Source organism: Hemicordylus capensis, chromosome 8, assembly GCF_027244095.1.
Source record: "Hemicordylus capensis ecotype Gifberg chromosome 8, rHemCap1.1.pri, whole genome shotgun sequence".
NCBI lineage: Eukaryota > Metazoa > Chordata > Lepidosauria > Squamata > Cordylidae > Hemicordylus > Hemicordylus capensis.
The window spans coordinates 22,425,945-22,447,353 of record NC_069664.1 but is presented as its reverse complement, the minus strand read 5'-3'; the positions used below and the strand labels follow the sequence as shown (position 1 = coordinate 22,447,353).

General features: G+C 46.0%; 1 protein-coding gene across 1 annotated transcript; it reads left to right on the top strand.

The window, feature by feature from the left end:
* Nucleotides 1-17,512: 17,512 nt before the first annotated feature.
* Nucleotides 17,513-18,631, top strand: KCNJ1 (potassium inwardly rectifying channel subfamily J member 1). Its single transcript, XM_053269944.1, has one exon. The coding sequence runs from the start codon at nucleotides 17,513-17,515 to the stop codon at nucleotides 18,629-18,631; it is 1,119 nt and encodes a 372-aa protein (XP_053125919.1).
* The last annotated feature ends 2,778 nt before the right edge of the window (nucleotides 18,632-21,409 follow it).

The following is a 21,409-nucleotide window of genomic DNA, read 5'->3' as shown; positions in this document are numbered from 1 at the left end:
ATCTTTTTTCTTTTTTTTAAACCACACTTTTTGCTTCAGGTTTTTGGGATAACTTTGAGTTTGCAGCACAGCCTCCCAGAAAACTCACGGTGAAGTGCTGTGTGGAGTTCTCCCTGGCATGGCAATGCCAGATAGTGAACCTGGGACTTTCTGCATGTAAGCAGATGTCCCACCACTTGTACAGCCACAAGCTCTAAGGGGAAATATCTTACAGCACTCACATATAGTCACCCATCCAAATGTAAAGCAGGGTGGGCCCTGCTTAACAAAGGGGGAAATTCATGCTCGCTACCACAAGACCAGCTCCCCTCTCTAATTTCCCTGTCCTTTCGGGGAGTGCCAGGACTGAACCCCAACCTAGGAATTTTTGCCTGCAGCACATATGGTCTGCCACTGAGAGGCGTTGGGCTGAAATGCTCCCTTCAGTTTACTGTAACTGCTCCATTCAATGGAAGAAACATGACCGAGCAGTGTCAATCACGGCTGTGATCTAACTCCAGGAAAACCAGAGTGCCTAGGAACATAGGAAGCTGCCATATATGGAGTCAGACCCTTGTTCCATCTAGCTCAGTATTGTCTTCACAGACTGGCAGCAGCTTCTCCAAGGCTACAGGCAGAAATCTCTCTCAGCCCTCTCTTGGAGATGCTGCCAGGGAGGGGACGTGGAACCTTCTGCTCTTCCCAGAGTGGCCCCATCCCCTAAGGGGAATATCTTCCAGTGCTCACACATTTAGTCTCCCTTTCAAATGCAAACCATGCACTGCTCAGCAAAGGGGACAAGTCATGCTTGCCACCACAAGACCAGCTCTCCTCCTAGAAATGCCCACAGTTCCATAAAGCACCCCCCCCCAAGCCGTTTCCAGCTGGAAATCTAGGGATGGGATTTCATTGCAGCTTTTAGGCAAATGTGGAATTCTGGCCTGCCAATTTAAACAGGTGATGATTAGCTGCCGGTGCAACCGGATAGTGTTGCAGGATTTCTTTATAGCATCCATACTCTCGAGCCCAAAACACCCAGCCCAGTTGACAAGACGACACAAAGAGCTCAGCAGCAGAGACGGCCTTTCGCACTGCAGCGGACTCCCATGGATCCTCGTGAGTTAATGTCAAGCCGTCGCGGTTCTTTTTGATAGCCCGACAAAAGAAACAGAAAGTGTAAAGGTTATTTGGCTGCCTTTATAATCCGGCAGAAGGTTAAATGTGTGGTCTTCCTCTTTTAGATCAGAGCTGGGTTCTTTGGATGGAAGAAGCACAGGGGGAAAGATACACATAATGGATTTTTATACACACACACTATATTGATTGTCGTCGTATGTCAAAATCTAGCCTTTAGCTGTTGGTTCAAGACTTAGAAATAAGAAATGAAGCTTGGGCATAGGAGATCTTTTCACATGACTGCTCGAAGTGTAGGGGGATTGCACAGAAAGGGTGGGAGAGCTGGGGGCACTCCCGATCTGAGGTCACATGCACCCAAAATAGGGAAGACGCAGGCAGCATGCTTGTGTGTGAAGCAGGAGCTGGGTCCAATGGGCGCAGTGGACCAGTGTTCCTTGCAACAAGGATTCCCAGATTCTGTTGACTACAACTCCCATAACCCCCAGCTGCAATAGCCTTTGGCCATCACAGGGAATAATGTGTGATAAGGCAACTCTTCCAAGTGTTGATTCTCTTTACTTAGCAGGAGGAGAGCAACTGGCCCTATCCATCCCCAGCACAGCATCCCTCCAGTGGCTGTTGCCGGTGTCTATCTTATGTGTCTTTTAAAACTGTGAGCCCTTTGGGGACATGGAGGCATCTTCATTTATTATTGCTCTGTGTAAACTGCTTTGGGTACCTTTGTCAAAAAGTGGTATATAAATCTTTGTAGTAGTAGTAGTAGTAGCATTTCACTGAGGGTGGAGGAAAAACCATGCTACTCAGCTCCCCACTCTTCCCTCCATCTCTTCTTCCTCCCCTCTTTTTGTTTTGGTGCACACGACCACTGATCGGGAGCATGCACGCCTCTCCTACCCCTAGCTGGGTGTTCCTCTGACTCTGCCAAAAGCTTATTTATTCTGGGTTATGCCCTGATTCATATAAAGCTTTCAGAGGGGTGGAATATGTGTGGTTGGGTGTTTTGGGAGCAACAGACTGGTGCCCAAATGGTAGCCACATACATCTGAAAGCAAGGGTGGATTAAACACATAGGCAATATAGGCACTTGCCTACGGTGGCAAATTTTGAGGGGCGGCAAATTTTTGGGAGTGGTGTGCAAGTAAAGGGCTGGGTCAGGGAAAAGTTAAATCTCCCTTCTCTACCTTTTAAAAACTACCACTGTGAATCGGGATGGTGGAAGGATGGTGGTGGCGTGGTGGGGGTGGCAGCGAGAGCTTTGCCCACGGGCTTGCCTGCCTCCCAAATGACAGGTCGGGCCATTTTGGGGCTCTCTTAGCATGGGGAAAAGATTTAACTCCCCCTGCAAGCCCTTTATTTGTAAAAGACAATCCTTACCAGATTCCCCTATACAAGTATAGCCATCAAGCCTCTCCAGCCAGGGTGGCAAATCTTTGGTTGCCTTCAGGTGGCAAAAAGCTTAATCCGCCCCTGTCTGAAAGGAGGGGTGGAACTGAAATCCAGGATCTGGGACTGGACACCTATAACCTTAAGAACACAAGAACAGCCCTGCTGGATCAGGCCCAAGGCCCATCTAGTCCAGCATCCTGCTTCACACAATGGCCCACCAGATGCCACCTTGGGTTAGATACTCTAAATATTACCCATCAGCTGTTCTGGATGGAGAGCGGAAGCCTTCATACAAAGTGACAGCGAGGTCTGTCCAGTGTCTCTTGTGAACGGAGAAGGCACCCTAACACCCTTCCTAGAATCTTCTGCAGTGCACAAGGATTCTTTTCCTGGAGGGTCATGCTTTGGAACCATTGGACAGACATTATTCTCTTTCTTCTGGACTTCTTTTTACTTCAGAGCCTGACACCTCTTCTAGCTCTCAGGAGAGGAGAGCTGGTCTTGTGGTAGCAAGCATGACTTGTTCCCTTAGCTAAGCAGGGTCTGCCCTGGTTGCATATGAAAGGGAGACTAGCACTGTAAGATATTCCCATCAGGGATGGAGCCACTCTGGGAAGAGCAGAAAGTTCCAAGTTCCCTCCCTGGCAGCATCTCCAAGATAGGGCTGAGAGAGATTCCTGCCTGCAACCTTGGAGAAGCCGCTGCCAGTCTGTGAAGACAATACAGATCTAGATAGACCAATGGTCTGACTCGGTATATAGCAGCTTTCTGTGTTCCTATGTTTCTAAGCCTTTGAAGCAGCCACTCCTCTCTCTCCTTCCAGTGAGGTTATAAAGTAAACCCGACTCCTAATTGTGCCATTGCATATAGATGAGCTGGCAACCAGTTTGAACTAACACATTGATCCATAAATACCAACAAGATCTGGAGCTGCTTTCCACTGGACGCAAGAGCTGGTGGACTCAGGCAGGAAAGGGATTTGCAGCTTCTGGGGTACTGAGAACTCACCCAGCCAGTAAGGAGTGGGACCCTGTTTTCTCTCTTTCCCCCAATCACCTTTTCAGCTTTTCCTACTGCCTAGCAAAGAAGGTAAGAGAGGTGATTCTGCATTGATTTCTGAACAGAGATTTGTCTTTATACCACTCTGATCCAAGATCAGCTGTTTCCATAAGTATGATTGTTTTCTGTATTGTGTCTAGTCTGCCAAATGCTACAAGTTCTTTTGGATTTGGGCCTGTCAAATGGAGAGATGGCTGAAGAGTTGGGTTGTGTAATGGACAGAATGTTGGGCTTAGATGTGTATTCAGATGTTTAGGAAACCCCTTGGGCAATCTCTCTCAGCCCACCTCACAGGGCTGTTGTGAAAATAAAATGGGATAAGCCCCATTTATGCTGCCCTGAACTCCTTGGAGGAAGGAAATGATGCAAATGTGACAGTCAACAGAAGATGCATGCCTTTTAAAATTATTTGCATTTAAATAAAAAGCCAATCAATAATAATAATAATAATGATGATGATTCTGCTCATCAGCATAAAATAAATCAAAATATATAATCAAATATATTAACATATAGTGCAATATTCACTAAACATCATTTTAAATTAACTACACATTTATACAATAAAAATCATTTTTAAACTTCCTGGTCCTATACAAGACATTTTGGAGACAGACAGGCAGACAGATAGCTTTTCAACCTCACAAGTAATTGTGATCTATGCTGAAATAGTGCAGTGAAGTGGTTAGAGTGTTGGACCAGGGAGACCCAAGTTCAAATCCCCACTCAGTCATGAAATCCACTGGGTGACTCTAGGCCAGCCACTTATCTCTCAGTCTAACCTCTTGCTTATTAAAGAATGAGGGAAAAGAGGCTACAAAGACTGAAAGAGCTGTCGAAGGGGAAGTCTGGTGCTAAAGCACCTTCCTTTGGAAGAAAGGCTACTATTGGTCCACCTTCTAGAATCGTAGAATATTCCAAACAGCTGGAAGTGACTTTAGAGATCTTCTAATCCAGGGATTGTCAATGTTGGGTCCCCAGATGTTATTGGACTTCAACTCCCATAATCCGCAGCCAAAGGCCACTGGGGATTATTGGGTTTGAAGTCCAACAACATCTGGGGACCCAGCAGTTGTGAATCCCTGCTCTAGAATCATCGAATATTTGAGGCAGCTGGAAGCAACTTTAGAGATCTTAATCTAAACCACCACCTTGCTCAGTGCAGGAAACTGCTACAGCATCTATGACGGGGCCAGATTATGGCATCCTGCTGAGGCCCTAAACTATGTCAAGTTTAAAAGGCCCCATAGCATCAAGTCCCCCCCCCAATTTTTCTAACTTTATTTTTACTTGGCAAAGATGCCATGAAAAACTAATGCCATAACAAAAACCTTTAACTTGCAATAAGCCGATTTGCACTGGAAATACCTTCAAATGAAAATATATGATATGAAACTGGAAATTTAGCCTTATTGGGGGGGTATTCAGAGGCCTCTCATACTGTGAGGCCCTCAGCTGTTGTGTACTTAAAGGTAAAATGTGCCATCAAGTCAATTTTGACTCCTGCCGCACACAGAGCTCTGTGGTTTTCGTTTGCTAGAATACAGGAAGGGTTTACCATTGCTTCCTCCCACGCAGTTTGAGATGATGCCTTTCAGCATCTTCCTATATTGCTGCTGCCCAATATAGTACCCACAGGGGTTCAAACCGGCAACCTTCTGCTTGTTAGTCAAGCATTTACCCACTGCACCATTAGGTGGCTTTTGTAGTGTACTTAGCCTGGGCCTAAATCTGGCACTGAAAACTCCCAAGGAAGGAAAGCCCAAGGCAGGAGGCTGTTTCTCTTACAGTTAGGGAGTTCTTCCGAATGTCTAGCCCAAATCTGCTTCCTTGTCATTGACTGGTTGATAGATTGGTTCATATTTCTATACTGCCTTTCATCCAAAGACCCCTCATTTCAACCCATCGCTTCTATTTCTGCTTCTAGAAGTCCACTCCTCCTCTGTGGCAGCCCTTCAGATATCTGAAGGCAGCTATCATTTCTCCCCTTAATCTTCTCTTCTCCATATCCAGCTCCTTCAAATCATTCCTGGGTTGAAGGAGCTGAAGGGAAACATCTCAGCATCTTTGCTGCCCTCTTTCAACCCTTTGAATCTAGTTCTCTCTTGTCTCCTCTAGGGCTGAGCAACTTTGGCCCTCCCGCAGATGCTGAGCAACAGTTCCCATAATCCCTGACTATTGGCCGCTATGGCTCATTTGTAATCCAAAAAGGATCTGGGGGGAGGTTTACATTGTGCAGCCTTGGTCTACTACTTTGACCTGTACCTCCTCCTTTCCAAGGTTTCAGAAAAGGTTCTTTCCTAGACTTGCCTTCCTGAAGTCCTGGAAGGTGCTGGAGGTATGGATGGGCCAGGATGGGCATTACTCCAGGGACCCCATCAGAGGACCCAAGCCAGGCAATCCCTGAACCCACTCCCCACCTCATGACCCACCTTTTTGAAGGCACAGTAGCAGCACAAGCCTCCTGGCCAAACAGCTCAGACCACCACCCACTTGTCAGAGATTATACTTGGGATATTGTGCATGCAAAACACGGGTTTTGCCACCTCCCCAAATTGTCAAAGGTGTGAAAAGAGGGGGAAGGGAGATGAAAGGTACTCAGGACAGAAAGCTGCAACCAGCCCCAGTTCCCTGGTAATTGTATTTCTACGATCTATCCATTTGCAACACTCGTGCTTTGAGGTATATGCTTAAAAATCTTGGGTAGACATTTTTAAAATGTAATGCATAAAGAGACCTAGAGCAGAGATTCCCAACCTTGGGTCCCTGGATGTTCTTGGACTAAAACTCCCACTATCCTCTGCTAACTGAACAAACAGGCACCTTTTGAGTGGCGATTCTCTTAACTGAGCAGGGGGAGAGCAACTGGCCCTACCCACCCCCAGCACAGCATCCCTCCAGTGGCTGTTGCTGGTGTCTAGCTTAGGTTTCTTCCCCCCCCCCTTTTTTTAGATTGTGAGTGCTTTGGGGATGGGTGGGGGGGGAGAGCCAATTTATTTATTTATTCATATCCATGTGTAAACTGCTTTGGGAACTTTGGTTGAAAAGCGGAATATATAAATATTATTCATATTTGTATCCCTTAGCCACTGGGACTGAAGGTGATGGAAATCACAGTCCTTTGGCCATTCTGGAGATGATGGGAGATCTACCCCAACCACTTCTGGCCTACAGTATGGTCGGGAACATGTCACTCGTTTTATGGGATAGCCAAGAGCAAAGTTATGTTGGAAAGTCGGTGCCCTTGATCACATCCCTGGTATTTAGTTTTGTTTTTCTAATGGAACATTTTAATTCAACTGGAAACAAACAAAACACACACACCCCAATAACCACCTTGTGGTCTTTAACACACTATTTCTCAGCATGGGGCAGTACTGCTGAGCATCCTCAAAGGGCCAAGGGCAATCGGGGTGAGGATCGGTGGAGCTCTACCCTAGTTCCACCAAGAGTGAATTTGGCTGGATGCATTTAATTTAAAATGGTGCAGGCTGTTAGTGCATCATGTGGCAAAGTTATTAATGGCTGTGCTTGTCATCACAAATGCAAAGTAGCTTTTTGCATCTCGTTTGTTTATGGGCCTCTTCACATCAGCAACCCGTGCGACAGGTCAATAATTCACTCAACGTAGCTTGAAAGCTGGCAACATTTTGCAAATCAATTAGACTTAAGAAAAAATTAGAAATACAGGACAGGTTTTAAAGGAAAAACTCACAAAAGGTAAAGAATATAAATGAAGGGAATGTAGAAGGAACTTCACAGAAAGTTTTGGATGTGGTCTGCCATAGATTTCAGTAATGGAGTCCACCTGAAAAGGAACTGGGTGATGTCCCACAGCTCTTCAGAAATAGCTGACTGTTAAATGGGATGGATGTGGCCATATTGTGGTGAGTTTCATAGAAAACATGTAGATACCGTGATGAAATTTGCTTTGCTTTTTCACATGGAAGGCAGAATCTACATGGGACAAAGTGAAGTGTGATATTATTTTTTTAGCTTCTCTGCTTTCCTACATTTATATATGAGCAGATGAAGCTGATTTAAGTTGAGTGGACCATTCTGTATTATATCAGCTCCATTCACACGGCCATGAATAAGATGGTTGGTGTAGAATCCAAGGGAAAGAGTTTTGGTATGCAAGGACAAGGCAGTGGTGTTGAATCAGGAATGTTATCAGGATCCAGCAGTCAAGAAATATGCCACAGACTAGCACTTGCTGGGTTGCAATGAAGGCCTTGGAAAGGATATTGAGATGCTGTGACATGTCTATATCTACAAAGATTAGAATCGTTCAGACCAGGGATTCTCAAACTTGGGTCCTCAGGTGTTATTGGACTTCAACTCCCATAATCCCCAGCCTCAGTGGCCTTTGGTTGGGGATTATGGGAGTTGAAGTCCAATAACACCTGAGGACCCAAGTTTGAGAATCACTGGTTCAGACAATGGTTTTTCCTTTGACACTCTATGGATGTGAAAGCTGGACTTTGAAGAAGCAAGATAGAAAAAGTATTGATGCCTTTGAACTTTGGTGCTGGAGAAGACTTTTGAGGATACCATCGACAGCCAGAAAAGCAAATAAATTGTTTGACCAAACTGTGATGGTTTGGCCATCAGGACAGAACTGCACAGAAAAAGTGCACACAGAAAAGTCGAGACTTTCATCAAGGCAGGTCAACTCACCCATGGGAAGATGCACGGGAAGTTTCGTGATATGCATTTGACAGATGAGTTCTGTATTTGCATACCATAATATAGGTTCATGAATTAACATGGCTGAAGGGTGGAAAATTGCAGGAATCTAATGCAAAATAACAAGATGTTCTTCTGGTTGCTTTTGTGGCTCGGCGATTTATGCCTCTTTATCAGCTGTAAGCTGCTGGAGGGGAAAAGCCACTGCTGGGAAACCTGACATCTATATCGCAGATGGCACCAACAGGAGGATCAAGGGATTAACTCACATCTTCTATGGCCTACAGATCACTTGAACAGTAGTGTTCCGAGTAAGGGACCTTTCCATGTCTCCCATATACAACCACTGAGGGCAATACGTCAAAGCGAGCCAGTGCAAATGCTCTTAGAAATAGTTAAAGCTTGACAAGAATCAGCTGGCTTAGTACTAAAGGCAAATCTCCATATTTTAAGTCATTTTCGGGGCCCTGCTCATCTCCTGTTGCTATTCCATATCAAATATTCTTTGCTTTACAGACTTTTTTGCTTGTTCATAACCCATAGTTCGCAACTCTTCGGGGGAAAGCCACAGAAAACAAGCTTTTCTTTAACAGCTGACTTCCACTGTGATCGGCAGCGATCTTCAAATATCAGTGGGGCCAGCCCCACTGGAGTGAATACCACCTTCAACCAATAATTAAAGATGGAGTGGTGGTGGTGGTTGATGCCTCCTGAAGTTGCCTTGGCCATTTGGTCAGCTGAGACAAGCAGCACCCACCAAAGGGCCATGATGCTTCTCTGAGCCAGGGAACATCACCCAATATGATGTCAACTTGGACTCACAGCTCTGGGGTGAGTCACTAGTTTCAGCACTGTTCGGTCTGTGCGTGACGGTGAGTGGAGAGCTAATCCCTCTCATTATTATTGGCTGTTAGTCAATCAAGTGGTGGCCCTTTCCTCCAGCTACACCTTACGTCTTCACTGGTTTGGGTACAGCGTAAATATATTTTGGGAATGAATGTCAAATGAATGGGATGGAGTCAATTCAATTAGCATCTCATTCATTTCTGAACGGGCAATGAATGGGGTTCATTTTTGGAACCTCCTTTCTCACTCATTCATCATTTGAAGTGGGGGGAATGCTTGTCCAGTGGGGTGGACCTCCTCTGCCTGCTATGATAACAATAATGAAAATTGGGGGGGGGGGGCGGGTATGTGCAAAATCAAATGTAAAAGAATAGAGCAAAATAAAGCCGGTATGTATGTGTGATAAAAGGCAAACGTTAATAAATTAAGACCAAACCAAATAGCCACTGCCTAACAAAACCTAATGCCGTAATGAAACTTTTAAAAAATATTGCACACTCCCTACAGGAATGTAGCAGTGTCTGCCCACGGGTTCCAGCTGAACAAACTCCTCATGTTCATTAGACCTTCCCTGGGGCTTCCTTTGTTAAAGGAAGCATTTAAGATATAATTTTATCCGTGCTAATCTCCTTGAACAAGCAGCCAGCTTCTCCTGGCAGCCATCGGTGAAATTCATGATATCAACAGCTTGATGGGTGGGCGGATACATCTATGTGAATGTGTGGGCCGTGGTAACAGATACAGGGGTCCCGCAAGGAAAGACTTCGGTCTGCCATCATCCAGGATTACTTGCATTTATTTGCTCCCACATAAGCTGGGGTGTGTGTGTATGTAAAAGCAGGGGATGAGAGGGTACCCTGGGTGTACCTTGGTGGCCTAGGGACATATGTCCCTCGCTCCATTAACTCTACCTGCCTGCCACAACTCACTGAAGGTAGACACCAAAATCAGGTGTGAGGTGTTTGAATATTCTCTCCCAAATCCCCAAGGAATTTCCCCAACACTTCTTGTGGGGAGGTTTTAGGAGTGTGAATCCAGTCACTTGCTTACATGTGGCTTGGATTAACATACTCAACACACATCTCCCATGCAGAGGATTTAACAGAGGGTTAGGGGGGACCCTACTTGCTGCCTGTTATTTATGCCTCTGGGATTCCCCCCCCCCACTCACATTTCAAAACAGCCATTCTGGAAAAAAGGTAAAGTAACAGGAGTGAGGCACGCAGAAGAACTATTGCAGCTGGTATGTAAATATCCCCTATAGTTTCTTTTTAAATGAGCATTGTGTGTGTGTGCAGAGAAGGAAGTATCTGTAACCTCTTTTCTTTTCTTTTTAAAGCCAGAAGGCAAATTAAGCATTTTAAGTATTTGAGAAGGGTTGTAGGGAGGGAAAGGAACAGATTGTGTCTGAAAGGACATCCAATGCCACAGAGGTATAAAAGGTTATAGATTTGTTCCAGTGATTGTGCTATTAGATAAAAATCTGGAAAAGCAGAGTGACTGGATGTTTTCACTTTTCAGCTCTCTGGGGAGCTTGTTGCAGAGGCTTTAAATCACTGTTGCCCAGAAAACACTCATTTTCTGAATTAACGGAAGGCACAGTTTGCTCGATACGACAATAGATTTACATTTCGAGGGTTTGAGGCCCTGCATGACTGTCTAGTCTAGTCCTGGCTCAAAGGAGACATATGACGATGTTCTACACAGAGTCAGACCCTTGGTCTATCTAGCTCTGAACTGTCCAGACAGACGGGGACATAGTAAAAATTCGGAATGTAGCAAACTGCCTTATACCGAGTCAGACCATTGGACCATCTAGCTCAGTACTGTTGATACAGATTGGCAGAGGCTTCTCCAAAGTTTCAGGTAGGAGTTTCTCCAGCCCTACCTGGAGCTTTCCCAGACAGCAGGATTTACCGTGAGTTTACTGTGCAGCTTTACTGTGAGTTCGAAGTCACCCCCCCCCCCGCCAAAAAAAAGGATGCAATAAGTGGATTTTTTTTAAAACCCCGGATATAAATCAGACTATATTCTAACATGCAATGGAAAACCCAAATTGTGAGCGAAGTGCTCCAAGATAGCTCCCAGGGATTTCTGGGTAAATTTGGCCAATAGGTGAATGCACCCCCTCTGTTCCAGAGGAGATGTGAACTAAAAGTGGGGTGTGAAAAAAATTCCTGGAGATGCCAGGGAATTGGAACTGGGACCATTTGCATGCAAAGCAGATGTTCTACCACTGAGCTACAACCCCCAAAGATGGCATGCATGGGTCTCTCCTCCAGGCACTGACCACACCAAGATCTGCTTAGCTTCAGCAAGATAGCAGGATTGACTGCCGTTACACCAAGCTCTGGGATCCAGGCTCCGGGAAGTGCCTCTCTCCAAAGTTTCAAAGAGGGGTCTTGTCTAGCCCTGCCTGGAGATGGAACTGGGACCTCCCCGCATGCAAAGCAGATCCTCTACCACTCAGCTGCAGCTCCATCCTCCACTGCATGGTCGGACAGTTATTGATAGAAGGGCTGCAACACAGAGACAGCAGGTCATTCTGTGGAAACTCTGCATCAGGCTACCTGATCTCGCAGCCAGGCCTCACGGGGATAGCAAGGCGGTGGGGCAATACGGATCGGATGAATACTTATATACCGCTTTCCCACCAAAGTGCCCCAAGCCGTTTACATAGATATAAATAAATAAAATGGCTCCCTGTCCCTGTGCAGAGGGCTAACAATCAGAAAAGGAAACCGCCACTGGAGGGATGCTGTGCTTGGGCTGGATAAGGTCAGTTGCTCTCCTCCTGCTAAATAAAGAGAATCACCACTTTCAAGAGGTTTTGCCCACTAGCAGGGGACTGAGCCTTAAGCACCCAGGGCAGCCTAACAGACAAAGAGGGAAGCAAAGCAGAAGCTATTCAAGGAACCACGAATCAGGCAAGGCAAGGCAAGGCAGCAATGAACTAGGGGCTGGCTGGGGCTAAGGCGAGAGTCTTTAAAGTTTGGAGGAGCCACGCCTTTTCCTGTTTGACCTGGAATGCCTTGCTCTAGAGGAGACCTTGCGTCAGGCTTCCCCCTCCTCCTGAGGAGACCCACCGAGGGGCAAGCCCCAAGAGGCTAGCTGTGCACTTCTCCTCTGTTCCTGGATCTCTGTGCAGGCATGGTGTTGACTCCTCTCCTGTGGACTTGGGGGGGTAAGGTGGGGGGTTCAAGGGCGGTAGCTGGCTGGTCCCCAGGGGCCGCTGGATCCAGTGTCTCCTCAAAGGTTTCCACAGGGGCAACAGTTTCTGTGGGTGGCAGAACCTTTGCAGGAGTGGAGGACTCTGACGGCAACGTGGCCTCCCCTGGGGTGGCGGGTTCGGGCGTTGGCAGGGCTTCTGCTGGAGTGCTGGTTTCAGGTGGAGGCGGAGCCGTTGTGGGAATTCAGAGTTGACCAGGGACCATCTTGCTTTTGCAAGGATGTCAACGTGTGGCTTGATATAGTGGTATTTTTTTCAAGTTTTTTTTGTAAACTTTTGGGAGGTTTGCCTGAAAAGCAGTATATAAATGCTAAATAAATAAATAAATAAAAATTCAAGATCAGGCAGATCTGGTACCTGATAGCTGAAGTGGCTTCATCTGGTGGTGGTGTCTCCCTCGTCCTTGGAGCCACTGGCCTCCAGACCAAGGTTGGGAACAGTTCTGACACAAGTGTGAGCCGAGGATCCAATCTTGGCTGATCTTACCATATTTACCCAAATAGAAGATGACTCTGAATTTAAGACAATTCCCCAATCTCTAACAACAAAGAGCCTGGAAGAAACCTAGAGGTCGTTCACACAATCAAAAATGGTGTTCTACCCAGGTGTGGGAGCTGTGTGTGTTCCCAATGTTTGCTTGTGTGGAAGCAAGATAAGATGAAAACCTGGGTAGAAGTGATTGTGTGGAAGCAAGGTAGGAGGAAAAGCTACCCAGGTTTTCCTCCTACCTTGCTTCCACACAATCACCATTTACCCAGGTTTTCCTCTTACCTTGCTTCCACAGAACCAAAAATAGTGTGTGCACACAGCTCCCAAACCCTGGTAGAACACAGTTTTTGATTGTGTGAATGACCTCCTAGTTTTGGATTCAGGTAAATACAGTAGTCACTCTGCAAAGCTACTGACTGAAAGAGTAAAGCCATGCAGAGAAGCAGTGGGCAGACTCCTTTTTAAATGACCCCACAGGAACCTTTAACCACTTTCTGCATTTCCTATTTGTTTCTAGCCATTTGCTCAAACCTGTGCGCTCACACACGGATTGGGGATTACTGCTCTAAATATTAGCAAAAGCTAAACAGTTTCAACTTTAAATGCACCAGGTAATCAGGGCCACTGACTTATATAAGCCCTCCTTGCTTCTCAGAGCAGATAAGATATGTGTGTTTCCTGATACAAATGGCGAAGGAATTCACTTGCAGAGACGGCAGTGTGGCATGTCTGTTCTACCTGAGCAATTAATATACCTTGGGACATTAGATAAGACAAGTGGGGATTATTATTTGCTGATTCAAACCCAACTAACCTGAGGAGCATTCTGGGTTATACAATACACATTATATAAGCTTGTCTGGCCTAAGAATTCTATAGCACACCATGTTTAGCCGGTAATCTTATAGGGCTGGGTTACTGCTATTCGCTGCCTTAGAGGAACCTCTCTTTAAACATTCAGCATTATATAACCTGTCTGTTCTGAAAAGGCTTCCCTTCTTCTGAAAAGAGGCCCTAAGAGCTGGGCTCACTCCATGTTTATACTGTAACGCTAGCCTCTAACAGGTGCTGAGTCTGCGTTATGAGTAGAACAAGACAGAACAAGTGTGAGTTCAATCTGGAGAAGGGAGATCCCCAGGTGTGACATTTGTATTTGCCATCTCTGTATCGTATCTTGTCTCCAAGGAACAAACCCACATAAAAGGAACTCCCTGCCACTGGAATACTAGCACAGCATGGAGCTGTGCTAGAAACTCTATCCTAGGAACACAGGAAGCTGCCATATACTGAGTCAGACCATTAGTCTATCTAGCTTAGTATTGTCTTCGCAGACTGGCAGCAACTTCTCCAAGGTTGCAGACAGGAATCTCTCTCAGCCCTATCTTGGAGATGCTGCCAGTGAGGGAACTTGAAACCTTCTGCTCTCCCCAGAGTGGCTGCATCTCCTGGGGGGAATATCTTGCAGTGCTCACACTTCTAATCTCCCATTCATATGCAACCAGGGTGGACCCTGCTTAGCTTCAGGGGACAAGTCATGCTTGCTACCACAAGACCAGCTCTCCTCTCCATGTACCCAAAGTACTTGTTTTGCAACTGTGGATAATTTTTACATAGAACATAGGAAGTTGCTTTATACTGAGTCAGACCATCAATCCATTTAGCTCAGCATTGTCTACACTGACTGGAAGCGTCTCTTTAAGGTTTCAGGCTGGAGTCTTTCTCAGCCATACCTGGAGATGCTGCCAGGGATTGCACTTGGGACCTTCTGCATGCAAAACAGATGCTCTACTACTGACCTATGGCCCCATCCTCCAAATTATTATTATTATTGTTGTTGTTGTTGTTGTTAATACATTTAATTAATATACCACCTGACTCCAAAGGCTCTAGGCATTCACAAAAATGCAATTACACTTCTATCACAGCTTTTTCCCCATCCTGGGACTCCAGGTGGTACACATAAGATTCCAGATAGCTACCCATCCAGGCCCTGACCAGACCTAGACCTACTTAGCTTTAGCAAGGTAGCAGAAACCTGTGCTCTTAGACCATACTCTGGGGTGTTAATTGTAGTGCCTTTAGAATGGCTATGCATGACTACAGCTACAAATATTTATGTTCTACTTTTTTACAGAAGTCAAAGTGGTTTACATAGAAAAATAAGAAAGTTGTTTCCCTGTCCCTAAGGAACTCACAATCAAACACACACACACACACACACACACACACACACCACCACCACCACCACCACCACCACCACCAGTCACAACCACAGATGCTGTACTGGGATTGGATATGCATACATATGTTGTAGAAAAATTGTTCTAAATTGAGGCTTCTTTTAAAGCCTACATAAGGAGCCATGAAAAGTTAAACATTGAAAAACGGATGGGATGGTCTGTTGCACAGACAATGTTTTCTTTTTGTTGCAGACGGTGTTTTCGCCTGAGCATATCGAGTGTAAGAAAATAACCCTTTAGGACTGGTAGGGGGAAAATGACCTTGCTCCTCTTCCTCCAGCCACATACCTGCTTAAAGTTTAACTGGATCCCACCTCCCATTCCCCGAGCAGCTGTGAAAATCAGAACACAAATCACCTAGGGCCCTTTGTAAGTGAATGGGAACATGGCGACCTACCTAACTGCAGTATTAGCATGTCCATGTGTTCCAAAATAATAAATCATTTTCTAGCCTTCAGTCACACAATCCAGGTGTTTTGTTCCATCAGGATGATGAAAGGCAGAAAGAAAATGTTTAGATGCATGAAAACTTTGAAAGTGTATGGGGAGCAGGTGTGCTTAGGAACACAGGAAGCTGCCATATACTGAGTCAGACCATTGGTCCATCTAGCCCAGTATTGTCTTCCCAGACTGGCAGCAGCTCCTCCAAGGTTGCAGGCAGGAATCTCTCTCAGCCCTATCTTGGAGACAGTGCCAGGGAGGGAACTGGGAACCTTCTGCATGCAGGCATGCAGATGCTCTTCCCAGATCATACCTAAGGGGAATATCTTACAGTGCTCACATGTTTTGAGCATGTATGTTTTTAACTTTTGTATGTTTTTAACTTTTGTATGTTTTTAACTTTTGTAAACCACCTTGGGGCTATCTTTTTAACGAAAGGCGGTATAAAAATGCAAAAATAAATAAATAAAAATCAATGTTGCTGCCCATTCCAATTCAACCAGGGTGGATCCTGCTTAGCAAAGGGGACAATTCATGCTTGCTACCACAAGACCAGCTCTCCTCGCTCCTTTGCAAGCTTTGCCAAGGAGTGTGAGGAGAGGTGCTCCTGACAAAGCCTGCAAATCAGTCCACCCTGCTGGCGCCCCAAGAATCTGCTGCCTGAGGCAATTACCTGGCCTCATGGAAGGCCCGCCCCTGCGCATAGGGGCATCTCTCTACAGAAAGAGAGCCCATTCATACGATCAAAATCTCAGCAGGAGAAGCATCCGGTCAGGATCCCTGACCCATCCACACTCCTGAGAACCAGTTGCATGTTGCAAAAATGAAGGGAGGCGGCGGCGGAGGATGTGATCATGTGCTAGCTGCAGTCTGGGTAGGACCACAATACGGATATGAATACGATGAATATTTATGTGCTGCTTTTCAACAAACATTCCCAAAGTGGTTTGCACAGAGAAATAAAAACAAATAAACAAAAGGGCTCACAATCTAAAAAAGGAACAGAAGGTAGACAGGGCCAGTTGCTCCCCCACCCCCGCTAAATGTAAGAGAATCACCACTTTTAAAAGGTGCCTCTTTTGTTTAGTTAGCTGGGGAATTACGGCAGTTTGTTTGTTTGTTTGTTTGTTTGTTTGTTTGTTTGTTTGTTTGTTTATTGGAAGCATTTAATACACTGCCTACTCCAAAGACTCCGGGCAGTGTACAAATGACATTTAAATAAGGTAACATTAAAAATTACAACCCAAAATTACATTAAAAATTGCAAACTAAAATAGAAAGGAAATAAAGTAAACTACAGGGCAAATGCCCAGCGGAAAAGAAAGGTCTTCAGTAAGGATTTAAAGAGCGGTAAAGAGGGGGCTAGATGAATCTGAAGGGGAAGAGAATTCCAAAGAAGTGGGGCAGCAACTAAAAACAATGGATATTGTTTACCCCAATTTGTAACGAGGATGGTAGCAACTAGCACATGATCACTTTCCTGTCCTCCTACCACCATTTTTGCCAACGCATGACCAGCTTTCAGGAGTTTGCCTGGGTCTGGGATCCGAGCTGGACACTCCTGTTGCTTAGCTATGGATCGCATGAATGGGCCCAGCCATTCCCATGAAATGCAGTAGACTGGTCAGAGTGGAGACCATTGCTACAGCTCCATTTCCCAGATTCATTCAAATCGACGGAATACCTGAAAGGAGCCAAGCTCTTTCTGCATCTCGCTGTGGTGTGACCTTCTCGTGACTTTTATTTGTTTCTGCATGAAACTGGGGGATAACAATGAAGACTTAGCTGTGCTTTACAGGAGAGTCACGAGGCTAAATTCATTCAGCTTTCCATACTTCGCCGAGCTAAGTACTGCTCTGGAATGCTCCCTTAGGCAAGTACACATTTCTTTCTTCACATATTCATGGAATCCCATCCCAATGTTCAGATCTCTACCTCTCCAAACCCCCAGATGAACTACCGGCAGTCCTAATGTTCATTTCATACTGTTCTTTCTCACCTAGAGTGGCTGGTAGGAATGCTGAAATTCTTCCAGAAGCATTTGGTCAACCGCTTGGCAGAACTCAACCGACGAAGGCCACGGCTGGTATCGAAAGACGGAAGGTGCAACATAGAGTTTGGGCATGTGGAGGAGCAATCCCGGTTTGTGTTCTTGCTGGACATCTGGACCACGGTCCTGGACCTCAGGTGGAGATACAAAATGACCATCTTCATCACCGCATTCTTAGGCAGCTGGTTCCTCTTTGGTCTGCTTTGGTACGTCGTGGCATACATACACCAGGATCTGCCAGAGTTCAGCCCTTCGGCAAATCACACGCCATGCGTTGACAATATCAACGGCTTGACATCTGCTTTCCTCTTCTCCCTGGAGACCCAGGTCACGATTGGCTATGGTTTCCGGTGTGTCACGGAACAGTGCGCCACAGCAATTTTCCTGCTGATCATACAGTCTATCCTAGGAGTCGTCATTAACTCCTTCATGTGTGGGGCTATCTTGGCAAAGATCTCCAGGCCCAAAAAACGGGCCAAAACAATCACTTTCAGTAAAAATGCCGTGATTAGCAAACGTGGTGGGAAACTGTGTCTGTTAATCAGAGTGGCCAATCTCAGAAAAAGCCTTCTGATTGGGAGTCACATCTATGGCAAGCTCTTGAGAACTACCATCACGCCTGAAGGTGAGACCATCATCTTGGACCAGGTCAATGTCGACTTTGTTGTTGATGCTGGCAACGAGAACCTCTTCTTCATCTCTCCCATGACTATCTACCATATCATTGACCAGACGAGCCCCTTCTTTCACATGGCAGCAGATACCATCCTTCAACACGACTTTGAGCTGGTGGTGTTTCTAGATGGGACTGTGGAATCAACCAGCGCAACCTGCCAAGTCAGGACATCCTACCTCGCAGAGGAGGTGCTGTGGGGCTATCGCTTTGCTCCAATTGTCTCCAAGACCAAAGAAGGGAAGTATAGAGTCGACTTCCAGAACTTCAGCAAAACTGTGGAAGTGCAGACCCCCCACTGTGCCTTCTGCCTCTACAATGAGAAAGATGCCAAAGCCAAAGCCAAGATGGGATTCGACAACCCTGGCTTCCTAATGCAAGAAGTCAACGAAACCGATGAAACAAAAATGTAATGCTGGGTGGTGTTTGTGGGATCAGAGTACTTTTTGATGGAATGGGATGTTGTGCTGAATGCCCAGTGACATTCTAAATGGAGGAGCCAAATGAATCAGGCTGTTTGGACACCAAAACACTCTTCACATGCAGCAGTGAGGTGTAGTGGTTAGAGTGTTAGACTAGGACCAGGGAGACCTGAGTTCAAATCATTATACAGCCATGAAACTCACTGGGTGACTCTGGGCTAGTCACTTCTCTCTCAGCCTACCCTACCTCACAGGGTTGTTGGCGGGTAAACATAACCATGTACTGGGCTCCTTTTTCCAGATAGCTCATGCATCTAGGATCCTGGCTGGATGCACCTGCCAATGCCATTCAGCTTTTGATCATGGGAATCAGCCCAATGTCTGACTGGGGTTCAAGAGGAGCCTTGATCTGATCAAAGCAGGATACATAGCAGTGATGCCCCGGATTAAATCAGCAGTGCTGCTGCTGGATTAAATCATGTTTATATTCACAGAATTTATACTTTTTGATATATTTGTGGGACTTTTTCTGGGGGTGGGGTGGGTGGGTAGATCAAGACAACTGTTGGATTAAAAAAAACGATATTCTAGAGCCATAAGAGCTGAGTTTGATATTGGGTCAGCAAAGAAGAGACTGTGCAGAGGTGATTTTAAAAAAAGGTACATTCAGTGTTGGGAATGATTAGGACATGGACTGAAAATAAAACACCAAGCTTCATAATGCCATTATGTAAATCTGTGTGGTGCCTATTTATACAGTACATGGTTAAAAGTAATCTAAGTTGTCCATCTCAGGTAAGATCTTGCATGACCCAAAGAGATGTAGAACAAGGCACCAGGAATGCTCAAGGAATTGGGGGATCTTCCTTATGAGGCAAGACTGAAGCATGTGGTAGGGGTGTGTATGGAACCAGTTAAGGCGGCTTGCCGGTTTGGTTTGAATTCGAACCAAAAGGAATTAGGGAATCTTTCTCATGAGGAAAGACTGAAGCATCTGGTAGGGGCGTGTACAGAACCGGTTAAGGCAGTTTGGTTCGAATTCGAACCAAATTCAAACCGAACCTCTGGTCTGCGAGCCCATTCGATAGAACCGGTTGGCGGTCTGGTCCAAAGGGGTAGTGGAATCCTTTAAGAGTATTTTAGGAGTGGCTGGGGGCGGAGGGCAGTGAGAAGGCACCTTACCTGCTTCTGCGGTGGAAGCAGCACCGCAGCATGGTGGCTCCTATAAGCTCCACTGGTGCTCCCCAGCCCAGCAGTGTGGGCCACCAGTGGCCTGGTTCTGGCCTCTGCAGATAGCAATAGCAATAGCAATAGCACTTACATTTATATACCGCTCTATATCCGGAGCTCTCTAAGCGGTTTACAATGATTTAGCATATTGCCCCCAACATTCTGGGTACTCATTTTACCAACCTCGGAAGGATGGAAGGCTGAGTCAACCTTGAGCCCCTGGTCAGGATCAAACTTGTAACCTTCTGGTTACAGGGCGACAGTTTTACCACTGCACCACCAGGGGCTCTGCGCCACCAGATGCTTCACAGAGGTCAATCAAATGGCCTCCATGCATCCATGGAGGCCAGAACCGGACTGCTAGTGGGGGAGCACCACTGGGGCTTAGAGGCGCTGCTACCGAAGCGGGTAAGGTACCCCTCGCCACTGTCCCAGCTGCCCTTAGAACACTCTTAAAGGATTCTCCCACCCCTTTGCTTCTAAAGGGGAATCCTCACTCGATTCCCACACCCCTAGCATCTGTGGATTATTCTTTAAGGGGAAAGAAATGCAAAGGGGAACATTATGCCGGTCTGTAATATTTTGAACGACGTGTGGAAAGTGAATCTTACATAAAAGATCAGCATGCATAATGGAACCTGCCCTGCCCAGAAATGAAATTTTAGCATGTGACACAGAAGAACAGCCCTGCTGGATCAGGCCCAAGGCCTATCTTGGCCAGCATCCTGTTTCCCACCGTGGCTCACCAGATGCCTCTGGGAAGCCTGCAAACAAGAGAGGAACACAGGAGAGCCATGATTTGTTCCCCTGATGTCTTTTCCTTTCATTTGAAAAAATGGCCTTGGGGGATGTGGGCTGAGGCTGAAATGTGGCGGTCCTTTTATGAGGCAAGGCGAGACAGTAGCCTCAAGCAGCAAATTATTGGGGTGCCATCACCAGAACAGCTTTGGGACTGATTGCTCACTTGCAAACTTTGCAAGGGGTGTGTCTTTTAGGCAAAGCTTAGAAGAAGTAGGTGGAGAGAAGAGGAGCTGTTGGGAACCTTTCCTTCCTCCCACCGTGTGCACTTTCCAAGTTTACAAGGGTTGGTTTTGAAAAGGATCCAGCCCCTACTAGGGGCATGGGACAAGCTAACCTTTTGTATTTTAACCGTCTCCCCTATGCTGTTTCTGTAATATGAATGGCCCTCCCTAAATTATCCAGTCAAATCTTTCAGATCTTTATTATGGTCAACAAGCAGCTTCATATAGTGAATTATCACTAAGGCTGAGTTCAGATGTCCAAGATAGCCACAGTTATAGCTGGCTGAGCTTCTAACTGCAGTATGCCTGAACGTGCAAAACCATGGTTACAGGCCAGAAGCTAACTCTGGTTTGCTTCGCCAAACTCCATTTGGAACCTGTGGTTATCTCTAAGTTTTGCCACCAACAACTGAGGTTTTGCCGCTGAAGTGTCAGTCATGACTGAATGCAGACCCAGCTATAACTGCGGTTTTGTGCCTGTTCCAAACCCTAATCATAGAGGCGGCAGGGATGTGCC